This window comes from Gymnodraco acuticeps, unplaced genomic scaffold (assembly GCF_902827175.1).
Source record: "Gymnodraco acuticeps unplaced genomic scaffold, fGymAcu1.1, whole genome shotgun sequence".
Lineage (NCBI taxonomy): Eukaryota > Metazoa > Chordata > Actinopteri > Perciformes > Bathydraconidae > Gymnodraco > Gymnodraco acuticeps.
In genome coordinates, this window is record NW_022992132.1 from 115,001 (window position 1) to 137,733 (window position 22,733).

General features: G+C 45.9%; 2 protein-coding genes across 2 annotated transcripts in view; both read right to left on the bottom strand.

Annotated features, from left to right (window-relative positions):
- LOC117538260 (zinc-binding protein A33-like) overlaps positions 1-7,882 on the bottom strand; it is a 7,935-nt gene extending 53 nt beyond the window's left edge. The window contains exons 1-2 of the mRNA XM_034203856.1: positions 7,386-7,882; positions 1-1,792 (exon numbers count right to left, since the gene is read on the bottom strand). The exon at positions 1-1,792 is cut by the window's left edge and continues 53 nt beyond it. Coding sequence (XP_034059747.1) covers positions 363-1,775 — 1,413 coding nt within the window. The 5' untranslated portion in view covers positions 1,776-1,792; positions 7,386-7,882 and the 3' untranslated portion in view covers positions 1-362. The remainder of the gene's footprint in view (positions 1,793-7,385) is intronic.
- The window catches only part of LOC117538259 (netrin receptor UNC5D-like), a gene marked incomplete at its 5' end in the record, with an annotated part of 56,775 nt that extends 34,042 nt beyond the window's left edge, over positions 1-22,733 (bottom strand). Inside the window, 3 exon segments of the mRNA XM_034203855.1 lie at positions 16,247-16,331; positions 17,258-17,554; positions 22,639-22,733. Coding sequence (XP_034059746.1) covers positions 16,247-16,331; positions 17,258-17,554; positions 22,639-22,733 — 477 coding nt within the window.

Below are 22,733 nucleotides of genomic sequence, written 5' to 3' on the forward strand. Positions count from 1 at the left end.
AAATGAACAACAATTTAAAATGACACAGAATCAAAGAAACAGAAAAGGTTAAACTAACCCGACATAAAGCTCTGAACTCATTGATCATGTGAAGAAAGCTCTTCCTCTCATTGCCTCTGAATCAAACTCCATGTTAATGAGAGTTATGGAGAAACATCGTTCTTACAAGCTTTGGTTGGTCCCACGTGTTAAGGAGAAGAAGTTAAGCTAAGTGCATGGAGTTCAGTTTAATAAAAGTTGATCATAGATACAAAAAGGAAACCTTCCAACTAAATAACAATCATTCAAACTAAACAGGTGCAGCTTTAGTTAATTCCTCTCTGAGAAATGAACTCCATCAGAGATATAATCCTCCTGTTTATCTAACTGCTATGATCCACTGTCACACACACCTTCCCTGGTAATATCTTCACTTCATCCCAAGTTAAAACGTATGGAAACATCCTCTCAGTGAAAGTGTGTGTGAAGGTGTGTATGGGTGTGTCAGGGTCAGGATCAGAGAACGATAGCTTTCCTCTGTTCCAGTCCAGACTCACTCTGACCCTCTGGAGCTTCTTCTTCAGGAGGAGAGGAGTTTCTTGACCTGGTGGTGACCATGCTGAGTATTTACCTTCATAAAACTGTATGCTCCATAATCCAGACTCCATGTCTCCTTTCCTGTCGACAGACTCTGCTAACACACCCAGTTCCCAGCATGTATTGTCTCCAACCTGGACATCCCAGCTGTGAGTCCCTGAGTTAAAGCCCTCAGAGCCCAGGACAGAGTAGTTATCAAACCTCTCTGGATTATCAGGACGTTTCTGTTCCTCCTCTTCCTCCTCTCGCTCCTCTTCTTCTTCTTCTTCTCTCACACTGGTCAGATCTTCAGACAGAATGAGGTCTGGATCAGCAGTGTTTGGGTCCAGGATCACAGGGTAATAGGACACTATGTCCTTCATCTTGCTCCAGATGTTGAAGCTGAGGTTGCCCAGGTGTTTGGCCTGGTCTATCAAAGCTCCTGAGGGCAGCTGTGGATCCTCCAGCAGGGGGCGCTGCAGCCTCTCCACTGCAGCCTTGTAGTTGTGCAGGAAGGAGACGTCTTCAGCTCTCAGCTCCTCCTCTGTGGCTCTGACTGTGTGTGAAAGAGCTGCTATCTCTCTGCTCACAGCCTCCATCTCCTCCTCCATCACCCTCTTCTTCTGCTCCTCTTCCTCCCTCAGTGCAGCCATCCTGGCCTCCTCTTCCTCTTCTAGAAACTGGTGAAGCTTCTTAAACTGCTTCTTAATCTGCGTCTCTGTGCGTCGGGCCTGGACCTTCAGGTGTCCTGCTGTTTGATCAAACTTCACTTTAATTTCTTCAAAAGTCTCTAACTTATCCTTTAAGGGCTGCAGAGTTTCCTGAAGCTTCTTCCTGTGTTGTCGTGCAGCTTCATCGATTGGTTTGAAACTGTGGACGCTGTGTTTCTCTGAATCTCTGCAGACGACACACACTGGCTGCTGATGGTCCAGACAGAAGAGTTTGAGTTTCTCAGAGTGCAGACTGCAGAGAGCCTCTGGAGGTCTCTGACCTCTCTCCTGTAGGAAACTCTCACACAGGTTCTTCAACACCCGGTTACAGGGAGGTTCTCCTCTTGAAGATCTTCTCTGACAGACTGGACACTCTTGTGTTGGTTTCTCTCTAAACCAGTTCTTCAGACAGGCTTTACAGAAGCTGTGGCTACAGGACAGAACCACAGGGTCTCTAAAGACTTCCTTACAGACCGGACAGCAGAGATCTTCCTCTGATCTGGAAGCCATGTTGTCTCTGAGTGAAGCTGAAAACACAGCAGACAGGAAGTACAGTCAGTCATTTAAAGCAGCAATTGTAACCCCAGTGTTTAAATGTAGTGAGAAGTGATCAGCTACAGGCCCATCAACTTTCTACCTGTTGTGTCTAAAGTGATCAGTTAGCTCACTAAAATGGGTAAGGTCGTATTTATCTGGTCGTTCTCAATGTTTTCTTATAAATAATAAACTGTCATCAACCGAACCGTGCTCACTGGGAGTGCCACAAGGCTCTGTGTTGGGACCGTTGTTGTTCAGCATATATTAATGATCTCTATCCGGATGTATGCTGACGACACGATCATTTACACTCAAGGGAAAATGCTGAACAGGTTTCCACTAAGCTCTCAGTAACACTGCACAGTGATTCATGTCTGATTTTAAATAAATAAAAACAGTTACGATGTATTTTACTAACAAACCCAAACCAACCGTGTATCCACAGCTTAGTGTTAATGGACAAACCATCAAAACGTTAATGATGTAAAATATCTAGGAGTGATCTTGTATACCAATATGACTTTTGAAAAACATGAAATACAACATCTTTAAAAGTAAACATATCGCCGGGTTACGTATTGTATTGTTATATTAACACAGGCGGAGCCCTCTACTGGACTCTATGGGTACTACGCTCTATGCAAGCATTCACCTACTGAGATTTCTATAGACGTAGCCGGCCTTGGGCGGGCCTACCTGAATGCGTGCATCTCACCTTATAAAAGGAGGCCTCGTCTCCTGACTATCATCCTACACCTCTCTACAGCGAGCGGAATAGGACAGACAGTGCCCTGAGTAGAGGGCTCCGCCTGTGCTAATATAACAAGGGTTACAATACGTAACCCGGCGTTATATCACTCACAGGCTGGACTCTATGGTTACAGTGGGTGGAGCCCCGATTTCTACGCGCACTGTCGTCCAAAAACATCATTCCACCCTACTGCCCCTGACCGGCTTTTCTGGTCAGCAGCTGCTGCCCCACATTCTCCTTTCCCCCGGTCGTGACCGTGGAGAAGTTTGGGCTACGGCTGACAGAGCACACTCTGCTGCGCTTACCTCGCAGAAAGTGTGCTCAAAAAACAGTGCTGGCCCCCCCCCCCCCTCCGCCCATAGGCAGAGGGGGAGAATCCCCAGGCTCACTGTGCACCTACCTCCCCGAGTCCCTAAGGATCACAGGGAGAGTGCAAGTGCCCATGCCTCGCACTCAAACACTGACCCCGTGCAGAGTGTGTGGACTAAAGTGTGGAGGGCTACCCCCCTCCTGCCCACAGGCAGACGAAGGGAGCCCTCCAGCCCTGTAAGGGCCCAAAGCGCATTACGTCACCCCGCGACCCTCCAGGGGCCCGGAGAAAACGAAGCGCATTTACGCCCGGGGAGGGGGTCAGATGCCCACTGACCCACAGCGGTCTGAATGTCGCCCCGCTCCGGTCACCCCGAATCAGTAAACAGCTTGGGTGCACCGACAGAGCGGTTACCTCGGACACTCTCTTGGCTGACGTTAAGGCAAGAAGCAAAGCTGTCTTCCACGACAGTGCTTTCAGGGAGGAGAGCTCCAGAGGCTCAAATGGTTCTGTGACCAGAGCCCCGAGCACCAGGGGGAGGTCCCACTGCGGGGCGGAGGCGCGCACTACTGGGTGCAGCCTCCTGACCCCCTGTAAAAACCGCGATATCAGTGGATGACTAAAGGCTGACCTGCCGTCAAATCCCTCATGGCAGGACGAGATGGCTGCTGCATACACCTTTACCGTAGAATGTGCACGCCCTCTGTTGACCAATAACTGTAAGAAGGATAAAATAGAGCCCAACTCACAAGATAGGGGCTCTATTCTCCGCTCCTCACACCATCGCTGGAATCCCAGCCACTTGGTGGATCCTGCTCTAGCTGCCTGGATAGACTGAATAACGCTGTCAGACAATCCACCCTGTCTCAGCCTGTCCCTCTCAGGAGCCAAGCCTGGAGAGGACGGCCCAGAGTGGGTAACGCCCCGATTGCACCTGCCTCTTGAGACATCGCCCCCCAGAACTGGGGCTACCAGGGCTGGCCCACCTTCATCTGTGTCATCTGAGTACCACTGAGCCCCGACGCGATTCAGTGCTACTAGGATGACTGCCAGACGTTCTCGCCTCACTCTCCCCCGGATGAAATGCATTTTTCCACACACACATCACTCTAGAACCACCGTTCTCCTGCGGAGGTCCCTGAACGCACCGCGGCCACTCTTACGAGGGCCGCGCGCCTACGTATTAACGCTGTATTTCCCATTCAACGGTGAAATGCATTAATCCGAGCTATTATACCAGGCAAGGTGTGTTTTCTGACAACAGCACGCCGGCAATAGCTTCTTTTGAACCCACACAGTGCTTTGACAGCACTCGGTTTATTCCACTCATGTGCACACGCCCACATGCTGGCTCCCTATACTGCGGTTTACAGCAGGGGGTGGGGAGTGTTGGACAATGTTCCTTCCTTTGGGGATGAGCAAGAAGCAGCCACGCTGCGATTACTCCTTAGCCCGTGAGCAAGGAGATCGATCCAAAGAGCCCTTCCGTAAACACGCTACTTATTCGGCCTTGCGGCCCAATAATCGCTCTGACCTGGTGAGGCGGAGGCATCTCTAGCAATGAGTGAGTAGCCCACACACCCGCCTCCATGATCATACAGCCCTGGGCGGTGGACTTCCATGGACGCCGGACCCGGAAGGAATGGCGAACGTGAATGGCACCGCCTCGGCCATATCCTGGTCCCCCAAACACTCGAAGCAGAGGTGGTGGGGATCGGCGCCCACTATTTAAGCCAGGACAGGCCCGGGTCTCTAGCAGTGGCGACTCCCTGGAGGTATAACTCTTTCTTCTTCTTTCAAACGTCTTATCTCCGCTTCAGATGTTGCCCGCTCGCTGAAGAGAAAGGGATGATAGTCAGGAGGCGAGGCCTCCTTTTATACGGTGAGATGCGCGCACATTCAGGTAGGCCCGCCCCAAGGCCGGCTACGTCTATAGAAATCTCAGTGGGTGAATGCTTGCATAGAGGGTAGTACCCATAGAGTCCAGTAGAGGGCGGAGCCTGTGAGAGATATAACAGGAACTCATTAACAATAGAAGCATGATTTCCCCACATCTTCAGTATTGTATGCCCTGCTGGTCTCAGGCCAGTAAGACTGAGCTGAAACCAGTTTCAACCCTCTTTTGATAAGAAATCATTAAAACACCATCAATGCAATTTGTTATCCAGATACAATCTCCTTCTGTTTTCAATAACTCAATTGGTATTCAACATCAGATCCAATGCTTCTCCAGCACCGTTGAGAAGCTTCTTCCAGCTCCGCTCTGAACAAATGGGCAGAACCTCGACCCACCCTGAACGCAGATGTAACCTCTGCACAATCTGCCATCTCTTGTTTACGCAATCAAACATTGGAATCTGCTTCCATCTTAAAACCTGCTCAGATTTTCACATTTCATCCCAAATGTAGCTTTTTGTGTCTTCAACATGAAGTTTTCTGTAATTTGAGATGTTAGATAAATTATTCGTACAAAATGTATTTTGTCAAGTGTACTAGTATATTTATACCTCTGTACTTTGATCTGGTTTTATTGAGAGTGTGATAGGCTCTAGGACATATTTTATTGCTGTGTTGACAGATCTGCTGTTTAAGTGGCCGTGACAGACCTCACCTTTACCTCACCTACCTCTATTAAGCTTACCATTAATACAAAATGTTAAATTGGCTATAATTTGGTTTGATGGAAAGGATGTATGTCTCAATAATGTCTTATCGGACATGTGAAACCAGACATGTGAAACTAGACAGAACATCCTGAACTCTTGACCTATGCACACTATGCATTTTAGAAGATGCAAGCAGAACATAAAAGTTCCAACCACAAATCTAGGAAGACGTTGTGGTTTTTGACACCTTGACAACGGTTACAACCAGTGTGCGAAATACCCGTCAATAATCGGGGGGGTCCCCATCTCCCGTTTATTGCGCAACATACCGGTCGAAGATTTCTCAATATGCATTAGGCCTCTATACAATATTTCATGGATGAATCAAGACAATCAGTAGTCTATAGCAGCGTTTCTCAACCGGGGCGCTGTCTGTCGTCTTCAGGGGTGCCGTCAAATAATTCTGACGTTCAAATGAATGAATGAATACACGACCGTTAAAGAGCCGTCTGTTTTCGATTCTATGCGAGGAAATGCTTTTGCCAGCCAAAATAGAAGATATTTGTGAATAAATGTTTTGAATTATGAATACTGGACATAGTACGCTTAAAAACATTTTAGTGACCATTGGAAGTGACAAATAAATATTATAATTTGAGACCCCCCCTCAAATATTGCTGTTGAGGCTTTCAGGGCGGCTCAGGTGTTAATCAGGGGGGCGAGCTCCCCCGGACCCCCCTGTATTTCGCACACTGGTTACAACGGTTGAGCACAGGATGCAGACGGACTACGTAAAGATTTGAACCAACTTCCTGGGCCAGCGAATCGTAGAGACAAGCTGGTCTTGGCTCCTGTGCCTTGGGGCTTGGGCTCTTTTAGACGGCTCTAGGGGATTGACTTGTGAATCTGTTGCTTTTGTACTTTGACCTTGTGTCTTTGTAAAACTTTTGTATCTTTCTTTTGTCATTTTTTGGATTCTTGTAAATCCGCTATTTTTGTTAAAACCTTAATAAAACCGGTTTGTACTTTTGGACCCAACTCCTGGTCTCTCTGGTGGTCTCTGGAGGTCTCTGCTTGGTCTCAGAGTGAGGTAAGAACACCCTTCCTTGGAAAAGGCTGACATTAGTTGATGATTTGGATTTTAAATTGTTTAAGGGGAATAGAAACTCTGCTAAGGTTAAAACCGTAGTTGGTTACTGTGGTTACTGTGGTTTTGATTGATATTGAAATATGACATGTGCTCTGCTGATGTGGTGATGTCACTGCTGATATATTAATGTTTGATTGGCATAACTGGGGATCAAAAGAGGGGGTTAGGGATTGTGGGTCCTGAAGCTGCCCTAATTACCAAGGGGTCTCCCAACGACACGGGGTCTCTCCTCCAGGGGCAGTTTAGATACTGCTCTGGGGTTCTAGCAGCCCACCAACACCTACTACACTATACACTCCATTTTGCTATCCTGGTGGTCGGACATCCGACGCTTTAGTGCCTGAAATAAGTGATACGACGGGCAGCTGGTGTTAGAGGCCACGCTGTTAGTGCCCTCCTAAACAGATTACGGTGATCTTGCGTGGAGATTCTGGGGGGTTTAGTTCTAAATGTTGGACGGCCGTTTTCCGGATCCTTATCAGCATCGGAGCTCGGTATCGGAGACGACCTAGATATTAACGTTGGTTGTATGGAAGTTAGATTCCTTTTCAGCTGGTTGATTGTTGTGTGTTCCTGCCCAGGGACTGCAGGTGGAAATTAGCTTTTAGCTATAATATAGCATTTAGCATCTATTTTGCTTTTTAAGATTAACGTATTTGTGTGCATGTTCCTTGTTCAATAAAGACATCAAATAATATAATAAGTCCCCCCCCCCCCTCCTCTACTGACTGAAATCTACTCTGAGTGGTGTTGGAGTCAGACTCACCTTCAGGGTGTGGAAGGTCCTCAGGTTGAAGCAGCAGTGTTGTAGTTTCCTCTTTTCTCTCCTGCAGCAGAACTCAGAGGAAGTTGTTAGTTTGGTCTGAAGGTAAATCTGATCGTCTGGTTTTCAGTCCGTCTCTCTGTAGTGATGAAGTTTGCTGGGTGCTGTTTCCTCTCAAGTAACTCAAGGAGTATCTCGGTTCAAAGTGCAGATTCATTGCAGGATTAAAGGTTGTAGTGGAGAGTTAAACATTAACACATCATACGGTGCAGAGTGATCGTAGGTACTGTAAACCGTTATCAAACCAAACGCAGAAGTTCTAAATCTGAACCCATTCATCTCTACGAACGTACCGTGCTGAATCTAATCTTTCCTATTTCTGGGAGTGGGTTTGAGTTCTTGCTGCTGCTTCGAGTTCTCCAACGTAGGGATGCCATAAAAACAGCAATCAGACGTTTACTCCTGCGGTCGATAGATTATCTTGGATGTCGTCATTGTTGTAGAAGACATTGTTCTGTAATTCATCCAATCACACACCAGTAGCTGCTTGGAAGACGTAAAGGCAAACATTGCTTCACAAGATCTTTAGCTAACGTTATGCTGTGGATTTTATACGTGTTGAAGACGATGAGTGTTCTTCTGAAACCAACAGGTGATTTTCTAACAGCTCAAACTCTTTTTCCCGGTGGTTTGAACAGAACGCTAACATGTCTAAACTAGAGAAGTCTGAGGAAGATGGATGTTTAGGGCCACACGGTCAGAACCGGGCCGATCTCAAACCTGACCTTTAAGCCTCAACACCTGAACACTATAATGTGTTTATTTCATTTCAGTAAAGCTGTGAGAGTGCTCTGCTCACCGTGGGGGAGGAACTGAAGGAGATGAAGGGTGTTTGCAACAAGGGTTTAATCAGAGGCCAACGAAAAACCAGGGGCAACATAAAAGAGTCCAACCAGAAACAAAATCCACTTCATGGCTCGCCAGGTAGGGCTTCTGAGGGACTCTCCCCCCCAGGACCCAGCCCACTGGAAGAGACCAGAACCAGGTTCCCAGCAGGTTTTTATCTAGTGACTGGTGACCTGGTTCTGATCAGCTGTCTGTCCCCGCTGCCCCAGAAGTATTTATTAGTCCTGAATCCGATTAAATCCTGGGTTCGGAGCTCATTCAAATATCCTTCATTTGTTCAGTTATAATAAAGCTTTTATTGTCAGGTCCAGAGAGAGAGTCACTTTGTTCTGGTGACTTGGCACATTGGACAGCAATCAAATTGGACAGGTTTTTGGTCGCTTTTATTTTGAAGTCAGTTATTTGTTGCTTTGATTTTGAAGTCAGTCCTTGATCGCTCTTATTTTGAAATCAGTTATTGGTTCCTTTTATTTTGAAGTCAGTCCTGTTGGTTTTACCTAAGGTACATTTTGAATGCAGGAGTTTTACTTGACTTTACGTAACAGAGTACTTCTATACTGTGGTATTACCTACATGAATGTTTTATGTGGTAGATAGAGAAGATAGAAATATCATGTAAACTTAAATACTGTGCGCTAAAATGGCTGATGACTTCCTCTCCAAACTTACCACTCGAGTCGTGCAGGAATATCAGTAGCTGTAGTTCCTTTATAGCCCAACATTGGCCTCCTTTAGCTTAGCGTGGTGACGTGAAGTCATGTGACCGTGCTGTAGTTCCTTTATAGCCCAACATTGGCCTCCTTTAGCTTAGCGTGGTGACGTGAAGTCATGTGACCGTGCTGTAGTTCCTTTATAGCCCAACATTAGCCTCCTTTAGCTTAGCGGTGGTGACGTGAAGTCATGTGACCGTGCTGTAGTTCCTTTATAGCCCAACATTGGCCTCCTTTAGCTTAGCGTGGTGACGTGAAGTCATGTGACCGTGCTGTAGTTCCTTTATAGCCCAAGATTAGCCACCTTTAGCTTAGCGGTGGTGACGTGAAGTCATGTGACCGTGCTGTAGTTCCTTTATAGCCCAACATTAGCCTCCTTTAGCTTAGCGGTGGTGACATGAAGTCATGTGACCGTGCTGTAGTTCCTTTATAGCCCAACATTAGCCGCCTTTAGCTTAGCGGTGGTGACATGAAGTCATGTGACCGTGCTGTAGTTCCTTTATAGCCCAACATTAGCCGCCTTTAGCTTAGCGGTGGTGACATGAAGTCATGTGACCGTGCTGCAGTTCCTTTACAGCCCAACATTAGCTGCCTTTAGCTTCCAAAATACAATCGACAAATCCTTCATATATCCTTCATCCCTGAAACACTCCATTACTCCCTGACCTCCTCCCTACGTCTCTTACCTCAGAGTCCCTTTTTCCTCTCATGTAATCAGCCTCCCTGATCTCCTCTGGATCCCTGAGCCTGATCACACATTTAATGTAAAGTGTAGGCGAGGAGCAGATTACCCGCTCCTCGAGTCCGGCAGCGACCTTAAAGAAGCGTCCAGACTTTCTCTCATCACCATGAAGAGCCCTCTGATGAGGTGCATTATTTAAAGTGAGCAGTGACTCAGTCCCCTGGGATTCGGTTGGCTGTGCAAAGTGGCATTTTTGGCAGAAGAGACGGCCGGTTTATTAAATGCACACATTAGCAAACTGCATTAGCACCACCTTTATTTGCTTCTAGTCTCCCACCTGTTCGTCCCACAGTGCTTTTGTCCATTTTTAGATATAGGAGCAGCAGTTTAAGGTACATTACTCTACACAACAACTTTCAACCAATGGTGGAAGAAGTCCTGAATTAAAAGTCTTACTTACCTAAAAGTACAAAACTACTGGCATCAAAATATACTTTAAGTAATGAAAATCATACTCATTGTGGAAAATGGCCCATTTCAAAATCATTTACAGTATTTTATTTCATTATAATTAGTTATGCAATGGTGTCTTTCATTTGTATGTTGCACTTTGTAAAGGTGGGGTTTATTTCACCATGGAATAATTGTACTGGTTTGTCACACTGTGCTTATGTCCATTTTTAATCACACAGAGAGCTAGACGTGAAGCTTCGTGCATCGCTGAATAAAGTCTCCATATTTTAACATTCATCACATCTATCTTCTGCTACAGCTCGGTATTCATCAAATCCACTTCAGTAATCAAGGGCTGGCAAAGTTACTTGATTGAGAGAGCAGCTCTGCAGCACATTAACAATAACTTAAACCAATCACCCATCTGTTTTAAAAATACAGCACCAGCCACCGTGCTTTGAGTTATAATGCCATCATAATGACTATTCAAGTTACTTTGATACCACTTCATCTCTAATCTGCAGCGCACTTGACTGTTAGCAACGAGGCTAATCACAAACAGCATGTACTACTTATCATTGAGGGTGCTACTCTAATAACATTAAATGGGTATTCATTTGCTCGGCTATTCTCCTGAAATACTGAAGACTTTATACAAATGTCGACATTTTATGACTCTCAATGCCAGAATAGACAAAGGTCCACAGTGTTGTGGTGTACATTTTACAGTGTAAATGACCTGTCAGTGTGCTATTCAGCTAGCGAACGTTAGCTATCTATCTGTAAAACTAGTTAGCGAACCTTAGGAATGAACTTAGCAAGCTAGCTGGTCAACGTTAGCTATCTCCTTTTCAAGCTAGCCAATGTTTCCTATCTACTTTACAAGCTAATGTTCGCTGCCAATACAATTATTTATCTAGCTTACGTTAGCTACCTATCTAACAAGGTAACTAGGTATCTGTAAACCTAGCTAGCAGACATTAGCTATCTATCTATTCAAATTCCAAGCGAACGTGAGCTATCTTAGTCGTTATCTAGCTTAAAGGTCACCTATCATGCTATTTGTAGGCAATAGCAGAGGTCTCAGATATATAAAAAAATATAAAAAACATGTCTATGAAGTGTTTTGCTCAAAATACCAAACAGACCATTCTAGCCATGCCTCATATACCTCTATTTCACTTCCTGTTTCTAAAGAGCTGATTTGGGTATAAAGCTTTAAAGAGGAGGGGTCTGAGCTCATGCGGGACCCGGCAGCTACTGTCTAAACTAAATGCTGCCGTGATGAAACGCCATATCATGGATCATCAAGGATTCTCTCTGAAACAGTTTGGAGCTCAAAGGCTTTCTCTCTTGCCGGTTATACCACAAGGTGAGTTCCTTTTTACTTCCTGCTTCTTCACACACATGCTCTCCAGTACAGGTTAGCTCTGAGTGTTAGCGATGCTAATGTAAACACAGACCATATTAAGTCCAAAACAGTCTGGCATTGTTTCTGATAGCAACTTTCTGATTGGGCCGTGGGTCCACATTTCAGATATTACGTCATATCGGGCGCAAATCTGGATCAGCTCCGTTGTTCCCCGTTTTTAGAGATTTGGGTACGGAGGAAAAGAGAGAGGGTTTTATTTTCTGACGGTTAGCTACCAATCTAACAAGGTTACAAGCAAACGTAAGCTATCTATCTGTAAACTTAGCTAACGGACATCTATCTATGAGACTTCCTAGTTGACGATAGCTATCTAAGTAGTTAACTAGTGTACGTTAGCTACCTATCTAACAAGGTAGCAAATGTTAGCTCTGTTACCCTAGCTAGCAGACGTTAGCTATCTATCTATGAGACTTCCTAGTTGACGATAGCTATCTAAGTAGTTAACTAGCTTACTTAATGGACTGCGTGTGGAACAGGGGACGTGCAGCTGTGGATCAGTGCAGACAATGTCCCACCTACTGGAATGTGCCGATGCCCCCCGGTGCAGTCCAGAAGACCTGGCAGAACCTACCCCATCAGCTGTGGCCGGTGCCCGATACTGGCAGAACAATCTGAGATTGCTACCGACTCGAAGAAGAAGACTAGCTTACATTAGCTATCAATCTATCAAACTTCCTAGCAAATGTTACATATCTAGCTACCTTGAGCCATATTTTTGCCTCTCATCATTTCAATTATAATTATTATGTAATACCCTATGGTTAGACTTACAATGTGGACCTGTATCTATCGTTCTGAAAGTGTGAGTAATTGTAAACCAACGTGTAACGTACACTAACTTGAGTACCAACTTGTGTACCAACACAAAATAAGGTAATGTGGAAGCGCCCTAGAACAAGCAAAGCAGAAAGTGAATAAAGAAGCTGCGAATGTCCGAGGAGGAGTCTCGTTTTCTTGCGATAAAATCATTCAGAATGCACTAGTTTCTAGTTTTCAGTCTCCTTTGTAAGACACCCTGACATCTATTCAGGCATATTATATTCAGCTTTGGGGGACACTACAGAAACAAGGAAAAGAGACATTTAGCATAACAATATAATAACTGAAGACAATATGTACGTATATTTGAACTGGGAATAAACTCTATTTAATTTGAGGATTGAATGATGCGCTTCCTGCTCATTCTGCAGTGTGTTTGAAGCGTCTGATTTATAAAATAAGGCGGCAGCGTCTAGACAGAAATAAACAGCTGGGCCTCTCTCATAAAGCACACATAGGGAAACTCGTTCCATCATTAAAGGCTCTTCTCCTACCAGGACAAAGCTGTTACGGCCTCAGTAGATTGAGGGATTTATCTTTTCAATACAAAGTGCCCATAAAACCTCCGAGGGGATACGTCTGACCTAAGCAAAACCTTCAAAGATTTAGATGAGCCTTTGAAAAGCTCCCAAAAAAGAAAAATAAGCAGTTTTTAAATAGAAGTGAAGTAGCTTGGACAGGGATTGTGGCAGGAAACAGCTCACAGCATGCACTCTGGCTGCAGGATGCAGACAGTGATTGACAGCTGCAGAGATGACAGGACCACAGGGAGAAATATGTCCGTCTGCAGTGAACACGGGAAGAAAAAGCCCTCGAAAAGCACATCTGGTGGTCAGGATCAACCACTGGCAGTGCTCACGAGTTGCACAGGTCACAGGTAGGCATGTCTTACAGGAGAGAAAAGGATTACACGTGCACTATACATTTCAACAACCCTACAAAAAGAGGGTTTTCTGATTCAGTACTGTCGGGTAACCACAAACACGAAATGAAATGTATTCTAGTAGCAAAATACTCACAAAGTACGTCAACATTGTACTTATTTACGTACTCATTTTGCACCACAAGCACTGGTCCATATTGCGACTTCATTAACATTTCAATGAGCTGTGCAGCTCTAATAACAGGTGTCTTTTATTCCTGTGAGAATACACGCTCTCCTCTCTACACTCGAAAACATGCAGAAACCCCCGGAGAGCAGCTCAGTCCATCGAAGGTTCATCATTACCACGCTGTGATCAGAATACGTAACTCAGAGAGGAGAGGCCTCTGGAGACGTCTGCTTTGCTGCAACCATCACTCCCCCCTTCATCATCATTTAAAGGTCTCCTATTATACTATTTTTAGGCACATATTATAGGTCTCAGATATATCGTAATACACTGAACAAAAATATAAACGCAACACTTTTGTTTTTGCTCCCATTTTTCATGAGATGAACTCAAAGATCTAAAACATTTTCTATAAACACAAAATAACCATTTCTCTAAAATATTGTTCACAAATCTGAAAGAATCTGTGATAGTGAGCACTTCTCCTTTGCAGAGATAATCCATCCCACCTCACAGGTGTGGCATATCAAGATGCTGATTAGACAGCATGATTATTGCACAGGTGTGCCTTAGGCTGGCCACAATAAAAGGCCACTCTGAAACGTGCAGTTTTGCTTTATTGGGGGGGTCTGGGGGGGGTCCGAAAACCAGTCAGTATCTGGTGTGAGGGGTAGGGTTAGGGTTAGGGTAATGTTGTGAATTGAGTGGCCCATGGTGGTGGTGGGGTTATGGTATGGGCAGGCGTATGTTATGGACGACGAACACAGGCCACTCGATTCACAACATTACCCTAACCCTAACCCTACCCCTCACACCAGATACTGACTGGTTTTCGGACCCCCCCAGACCCCAAGATTGTTTCTGACAGCAACATTTCTGATTGGCCCGTGGGTCTAAAGCCCGCCCACATTTTAGTAATGTCGTCATGACGCAGCAAATCTGGATCAGCTCCGTTGTTCCCCGTTTTTAGAGATGTGGGTACGGAGGAAAAGAGAGAGGGGTTTATTTCCTGACACTTTGTGAGTCTCCTGACACACCGGGGACACACCGGGGACACACAGGGACACACCGGGGACACACCGGGACACACCGGGACACACGGGGGACACACCGGGGAAACACGGGAGACACACCGGAGACACACCGGGGACACACGGGGGACACACCGGGGACACACGGGGGACACACCGGAGACACACCGGGGACACACGGGGGACACACCGGGGACACACCGGGACACACGGGGGACACACCGGGGAAACACCGGGGACACACGGGAGACACACCGGAGACACACCGGGGACACACGGGGGACACACGGGGGACACACCGGAGACACACCGGGGACACACCGGGGACACACGGGGGACACACCGGAGACACACCGGGGACACACGGGGGACACACCGGGGACACACGGGGGGGACACCGGAGACACACCAGGGACACACCGGGGAAACACCGGAGACACACCGGGGACACACCGGGACACACGGGGGACACACCGGGGACACACCGGGGAAACACCGGGGACACACCGGGGACACACCGGGGAATCAAAAAGTGCATTATGCATGACATGTGACGTTTAAACTCGAGTCCTGACGCACCAAAACTACAGACTGACTCTGCAGAGGAGGGCAAACAGAGAGGCTTTGTATACGAGCAGGAAGCTAAATGATCGACTCCATTACCCCCCCTCTCCCCAGAGTCCAGACTAACACCTCCAAAATCATGCAGTGTGAGGAAAGGAACAACTGGAACAGGATAAACACTTTGTGAAAACACAGTATATCCTTTGTGTGAAAATAGCACCGTCACTAAATGAGGGACGATCTACGGAAACAGCATTATAGAAAATATCTGACCTTCAAATTGAGTCGATCAAACTATGACTTTTAAGAGGGAAGTTTGTTTCGTTTTCCTTGAGAATTTTGACGGTAACTAAAATATTCCTCCCATGTGAAAGACAAAAGGAAACTGCATTCTTTATGACCTCACACCTTAAAAGGAAGCTTCTGGAAACACACTCTCAGGGTTAACACAGAGAGATCTGACACACACACACACACACACACACACACACACTGACGTTTCCAGCCGTCATTTTACACACTTTTATTATTATTTAAATACTTCTTGCAGAATCTTTGCAATGTATATTTTCAGGGCTGTCAACACTCGCAGTTCATCTGAAAACATCGACAAGTAAATAATAAATAATATTAAATTGACCAACTTCCACCCCAACTTCCTCCATAGTATCGTACGAGTATACAGCATTTCCTGTGTAGTACACAGTATACAGATGGTGATCCCAGTATGAATACTACTATACGAGTATATGTAGTACACATTATACAGAGGGTGATCCCAGTATGAATACTACCATACGAGTATATGTAGTACACATTACACAGAGGGTGATCACAGTATGAATATACGAGTATATGTAGTACACATTACACAGAGGGTGATCACAGTATGAATATACGAGTATATGTAGTACACATTACACAGAGGGTGATCACAGTATGAATATACGAGTATATGTAGTACACATTATACAGAGGGTGATCCCAGTATGAATACTACCATACGAGTATATGTAGTACACATTATACAGAGGGTGATCCCAGTATGAATACTCCCATACGAGTATATGTAGTACACATTATACAGAGGGTGATCCCAGTATGAATACTCCCATACGAGTATATGTAGTACACAGTATACAGATGTGTGTACTTCTACCCTCTCTGGCGACAGACAGATAGACGGATGCTGAGAGGACCTTTGTGTTCGCTCACCTTGCCTCTCCGTCATTGATCACCATGAACATCTCGCAGGACTCGTTCTCAGCCACGGCTCCGCGAGGAACCAGCAGACTGACCCCTGGACCAGAGACACAAACACACATAAACATCCCGACATACAATAATATCATATATTAAAGAAGTGCAGCTGTCCTAAATGCAGAGGGTAACAGGATATTCATGAGCAGAGGTGGGAAGTAACTAAGTACATTCAAGTTCAGAGGTACTTTATGTACTTCTACTCCACTAGCTCAAACTCTTTCTCTCTCTCAGGTTTACCACAAGGTGACTTCCTTTTGATTTCCTGCTTCTTCACACACACTCTCTCCAGTACAGGTTAGCTCTTAGTGTTAGCATGCTAATGTAAACACAGACCATATTACTTCCAGAACACGTCTCATTGTTTCTGACAGCAACGTTTCTGATTGGCCCGTGGGTCTAAAGCCCGCCCACATTTTAGTAATGTGGTCATGACGCAGCAAATCTGGATCAGCTCCGTTGTTCACCCGTTTTTAGAGATGTGGGTACGGAGGAAAAGAGAGAGGGGTTTGTTCCTGACACTTTGAGAGTCTCAAGGGGAACACACCGGACACACACCGGACACACACCGGACACACACCGGACACACCGGAGACACACCGGGACACACCGGGGACACACCGGGGACTCACCGGGGACACACCGGGGACACACCGGGGACTCACCGGGGACACACCGGGGACACACGGGGACACACCGGGACACACCGGGACACACCGGGGACTCACCGGGGACACACCGGGGACACACCGGGAACACACCGGGGACACACCGGGGACACACGGGGAACACACCGGACACACACCGGACACACACCGGGGGAACACCGGACACACCGGGGACACATGGTGATGTAGAGAAGACATAAAAAAGTGACTTTTGCCTGATAGGAGACCTTTAAAGAGTCCTCCACACAGACAGGTGGAGGCGGTGTTGTTTCTGTTATCTACTTCCTGTTACTCTCACCAGAGTCTGGCAGCACCAGGCGACCTCCGGTGGGTCCGAACACTTCGCTGGCTCTCAGCTGTTTCCCGGCGCTGAGCGGCCCGTTCAGCGCCAGAAGGCCCTTTTTGTGCCGCTCCTCGGTGTCGCTGTAGTCCTGGTTCGAGTCCAGTGGGAAGGAGCTCTGCACCTTGACCTTGATGTCCGGCAGTGGGTCGAACAGATCCTTGTTGGCGGCGTCGTGGAAGCAGAGAGGGGTTCTGAAGCTCCGGCCCGACGTCAGGTCCGGAGGCACGGAGGAGTTCAGCAGCAGAGGGTTTCCTGCAGAGACACGGAGACACACCGTCAAATCACTGAGCCTCCGACGCACGCACGCGCACGTACACAAAAACAAGATTAAAAGCACAATAACTAGAAACATATCAAAACAATGTAATGTTCAACTAGTATTAAAACTTTCCAAAATATATGTAATTTAGGGCATAACCAAAATAATACTCCCATAGTGCCACCATCGGATTAAAAGTTACGTTTGGGAAGTGCTCCTCACTTATCACGCCCCCGGTAATTAACGATTTCCCTAAAAATAAACCAACATTACCCCCCCGCCCTGCAGCAGCTGGGCAGCAAGGACTCTGAGACTCGCCTGTTAACTTGGCAGCAGCTCCCCCCCACTGGGAGCTCCTCTCATTTAAAGACCAGTGACCCCCCCCCCCCCACCCCACCACCGTCCTTCAGCAGGAAATGACTCCAGCTGATGGATTATGGAGATCCAGCTGTGTGTGTGACTCGGCCTGCCGGCTGCAGAGCATTCAGGAGAAGCAACACGAGGGAAGTGTGATGTGGTCTAAGGTTTCACATCTCAGTTGTCTTTCATATGTTCTCTTTATCTCTTCTTCCCTAACTGATGCTTTGGTGTTCATCATTTCCGAAGATATTGATAAATGTACATCACATTTCTCCGAGACTAATGCGGTGTCTTTAACCCAAAGATATTCATGTTTCATTATTATTATAATTTTTTTGTTTTATTGTTTTACACATTCGAGATAAATCAAATCAAAAGGCTTTTATTGTCATCTGTACAGAGTTAGTGCAGATATCAAAATGAAAGTCTCAGGCTCCTCCAACAGAGCAACACAATACAACACATCACATAGTGCAACTAAATACAAATGAAATAGAATAGAAATAGTACAATAAGAGTATGCAGTGGCGGTGCTAGACCAATTTGACTGGGGGGGCCACTGGGGGGCCAGTTATTTTCTGAGGGGGGCAATAAATGCAGGACGAAAAAGAGAACTAGACAGTATGAAGTAATTGCGCATAAGAAAACAATGCAATACAGTTATTGGTATTTGTTTCAGTACACTTATTTATTTCAGATAGATCTTATAGTTATTACTGTTAGCTTCAGCTTAAGTTATAGTGCAATGTTTGCACTAACACCATATTTATATAAAAATAAAGGCAATGAACAGTTACATCTCTACTTTACATAAGGGTGTCTGCACAATCTCACATTACAGCAACAAAATCCTGCGGTTTTTGGCAAACCGAGTTCCAGAAAATATACATTTAAAAAAAAAAAAAAAAAAAAAACTTTTCATTGTTAGGGGGTCAGAGGTCAGTGTCACTGGCCCCCCCGCCTCCCCTAGAACCGCCCCTGAGTTTATATATAAGTGATACATAATTTGTAAGTTGCAAACAGGTGAATGTTATGGATGTTCTAGTTCAGGAGTGCACCAGCTGGGCGTAAACAAGTAGGTCTGAACTCTAACGTCGGGCTGAGCTACGTCCGACTTAGTGATTTGAATTTAAACCGAGTGCACCAAGCCTGACTAGTCACCGTCGTAGCTGCGCCTCGTCTTAAGATGCGTCAATACACGCGAAACAGTAATTGTTGCCAAACAACACACGACTACATAATTTAACACTCCAACTTCTCCATTCAAAGCAGCCCGTTAGCGTAACATCTGAGCGCAATCAGCACCTGCAAGGTTGGGGAGAGCGCCGCGTTTCTGTCTGATCCGTGCTGGAGTTGAGGGGAGCTCTCTATCAGCTCACTGAATCCAGTGGGTTTGTTCAATCACAAATCACTCTTTCTCGTCTTAACGCCCTTTCGTTGTTAAACATGTAAACAAGACGCCCTGCCATCGTTATTTTCCTTCTTGCCTGTTTTACGTTACTATGGATACTAGTCTGTCTTTCCGATTTACGCCTGCTCCATACTTAGCGTAAAAGTTACACCCAGGCGCAACGCATACAGGGCTTAAGTCTAAGTGGTGCACCAGTCATAACTTTAGTTTGGTCTCAACCGTCGGGTCTACGTCGGACGTAGAGTTACGCCCCGTCTTATGGCCTGTGGGATGAAACTGAAGATAAAGATATTTGATGCTCTTAAATAATTGTTGCTCTAAATCCGATGGTGGCTCTACTGGGAGTTTCACCTGAGGGTCGAGAAGAGAGGTCAAAGACGTATCTATTAAGAATTGTATAGAGTGTTGCACGAATGAGTCCTAAAACCCGGAAGTGAGTCAGCATTTTACCACTTCCTGTTCCCTCGTCTCAGAGCCAATGGGATCTCTCCGTAGGGTTTTGGAATATTGTAAAAAATAAGGTCTGTGGAAAACAAACCTGTTTGATGAATGCACGTTTTGTTCAGCCGGATCATCTCCACACTTTCATAATGTTGAATCATAAATCTAATGTCCAGAAGCTAAATGCTAACGTGATGCTATAAAGGAGCTACAGCCGAGTCCAGCAGCACGACTTCAACGTCACGCCAACTTCAGATCCAGATTCAAACACACAGATTCTAAATGGAACGAGTTGAAGCGTTTGTTTGAACACTCTGCAGGAGGCAGGGACTTGCTTTCAAGCAGAACAGAAACTAACTTAGAGGAGTGTTCACGTGTTCGGCGTAATGACGTACAACGGCCTCCACGACTTCTGTAGTCCTATTCAGCCACTTGGTAACAACTATCGTTTCTCAGACACGTCAACTCTTCAGAAATCACCAGTGGGGTCACTGCTGATGATTTAATGTCGTAGAACAAAACGTGATCCGTCTCTTCAATGAGTCTCAACCACAGACCTTAGTTCAGATAGTTTCCTAAACCCTATGGAGAGATCCCATTGGCTCTGAGACGAGGGAACAGGAAGTGGTGACATGCTGACTCACTTCCTGGTTTTAGGACTCGTCACTGCTCCACTCTATAGACAGCGGCCTTGAAGTGCATCACCATTAAATGGTTGAAACCAGAACCGCCCACCTATAACTGCTGGATTCAGAGAGTGTGGGAAATCCGCCACATGGAGCAAATCACATATTTATTACGTTTGCAGAAAAACACATTTTTGCAACATATATAATAAAATACAAATAAAAAACTGTGCAAGAAATCTATATGCATGTACATAGAATATGATTTGTACCCCTTTCTACTTATTTAAGGTCATGCTACTATTTACATGCCCCCCCCTTCCTAGGATACTTGACTATTATATTGTTACTCATATCATTTTAATGTTGTCATTTATTACTCTCTTTTTGTCTAATCCCTCAAACACACGCGCGCGCACACGCACACACACACACACACACACACGCGCGCGCACACACACACACACACACACGCGCGCACACACACACAGTAATGCTAGGTCACACACAAGTCCTTCTCCCACCTCTGTGTTGTGTGCGGTGAAAAGCTGGCCTCTTTAAACAGGATTTATGACTTGCACAGTAGCTCCTCTCACAAATACAGCCACATCGAGCCGGGGGCAGATATGAGGCGACGATGGACTCTCCCCCCCACGAAGGCTATCACTCGTGCTAACCCAGAAACGTCAGTGACAGACACCCTGTAGCGAGGCAGAAAGTGGATTGATGCTCCATACGCCTCACATTTATCCAGTGGGGGTCAGGGAGGTGTAATCTAAAGGGGGGGGGGGGATTGATTTTCTGCAGCTCGACAATAACAAAGAAGGATGTCAGTGAGAAGAAGACAGCTCCTTTCACTGATAATGGAGAGGTAAATCCTGAGGATGCTACATGCTAACAAACAACATCAATAATAATAATAGTTGATGAGTCAGCATTTTAGCACTTAGTGGTCTCTCTTTCAATGGTTTTCTGAATGTGATTTTGTTTGTAATGCTGAAATAAGGTCTGTGGTTAACACAAGCTGTAGAGATTTTAACATTTTGTTCTATGGCATAACATATGTCAGTAAATACCCCACTGGTTTATTTAAAAATGGAGGTTGCTAAAAAGTGTCTACATCACACCCAACATTAGCCTCCTTTAGCTTAGCGGTAGTGACGTGAAGTCATGTGACCGTGCTGTAGTTCCTTTATAGCCCAACATTAGCCTCCTTTAGCTTAGCGGTGGTGGCGTGAAGTCATGTGACCGTGCCCTAGTTCCTTTATAGCCCAACATTAGCCTCCTTTAGCTTAGCGGTGGTGGCGTGAAGTCATGTGACCGTGCCCTAGTTCCTTTATAGCCCAACATTAGCCACCTTTAGCTTAGCGGTGGTGGCGTGAAGTCATGTGACCGTGCTGTAGTTCCTTTATAGCCCAACATTAGCCTCCTTTAGCTTAGCGGTGGTGATGTGAAGTCATGTGACCGTGCTGTAGTTCCTTTATTGCCCAACATTAGCCTCCTTTAGCTTAGCGGTGGTGGCGTGAAGTCATGTGACCGTGCCCTAGTTCCTTTATAGCCCAACATTAGCCTCCTTTAGCTTAGCGGTGGTGGCGTGAAGTCATGTGACCGTGCTGTAGTTCCTTTATAGCCCAACATTAGCCACCTTTAGCTTAGCTGTGGTGACGTGAAGTCATGTGACCGTGCTGTAGTTCCTTTATAGCCCAACATTAGCCTCCTTTAGCTTAGCGGTGGTGGCGTGAAGTCATGTGACCGTGCCCTAGTTCCTTTATAGCCCAACATTAGCCTCCTTTAGCTTAGCGGTGGTGGCGTGAAGTCATGTGACCGTGCTGTAGTTCCTTTATAGCCCAACATTAGCCACCTTTAGCTTAGCGGTGGTGGCGTGAAGTCATGTGACCGTGCTGTAGTTCCTTTATAGCCCAACATTAGCCTCCTTTAGCTTAGCAGTGGTGACGTGAAGTAATGTGACCGTGCTGTAGTTCCTTTATAGCCCAACATTAGCCTCCTTTAGCTTAGCAGTGGTGACGTGAAGTCATGTGACCGTGCTGTAGTTCCTTTATAGCCCAACATTAGCCACCTTTAGCTTAGCGGTGGTGACGTGAAGTCATGTGACCGTGCTGTAGTTCCTTTATAGCCTAATGTTAGCTTTTTACTTGAGAAATCATAAAGTGGTGTTAGTACGAGGAGATTATCCAGCTGAACTGAACCTGTAGGAATCATAAACAGTTGTTTCTCTTACCTTGTCTGGTGTTCTTGAAGTTGAAGGACTGGAATCCCCCGGTGAGGGCGGAGGAATCGATGACGTCGACGCCGTACTCGCTGTGGTTCTTTCTG